The sequence below is a fragment of the Dendrobium catenatum genome, unplaced genomic scaffold (genome assembly GCF_001605985.2).
Source record: "Dendrobium catenatum unplaced genomic scaffold, ASM160598v2 original_scaffold_59427, whole genome shotgun sequence".
Classification (NCBI taxonomy): Eukaryota; Viridiplantae; Streptophyta; class Magnoliopsida; order Asparagales; family Orchidaceae; genus Dendrobium; species Dendrobium catenatum.
Genome location: NW_021377879.1, coordinates 1 through 368, shown reverse-complemented (window position 1 = coordinate 368; position 368 = coordinate 1). Strand labels below are relative to the sequence as shown.

Below are 368 nucleotides of genomic sequence, written 5' to 3'. Positions count from 1 at the left end.
TCTCCCGGAATAGCGTTAAGTTACGCTGAACCAGATCGAGGCGAGACTCGCCGACGATCTGGCGGGCGCCGGCGGTCACGATGCAGAGATCGGAACCGGCAGTGATGGCGTAGTCAGTAGACGCTTTAATGTGGGTGCGGGGGAGGAAAGCGGCGGCGTGCTGTAGATCGAGCATCTCGCCACGGAGCTTATCAGCCTTCGCGTCAACGAGGGAGAGGTCATCAGCAAGGTCTTGGGTGAGAATCGTCTGCGCGATCGCCATTCCAACGTTGCCGGCGCCGATCACTGACACCTTAGTGCGTCGGGAAGAGGGGGAAGGCGGTGCGGCGGATGGAAGTGGTCGGAAGATCAAGCCGGAGGCATCGGCC

The 368-nt window shown here is 61.4% G+C and overlaps 1 protein-coding gene across 1 annotated transcript; it reads right to left on the bottom strand.

Moving 5' to 3' along the window:
* Nucleotides 1–4: 4 nt before the first annotated feature.
* LOC114578509 (L-lactate dehydrogenase-like) lies at nucleotides 5–364 on the bottom strand (the record flags this gene model as incomplete). The annotated part of the gene is made up of 1 exon (XM_028691720.1): nucleotides 5–364. A coding segment is annotated over one exon (360 nt), but the record flags the coding sequence as incomplete, so codon positions are not given.
* Between the last annotated feature and the right edge of the window lie 4 nt (nucleotides 365–368).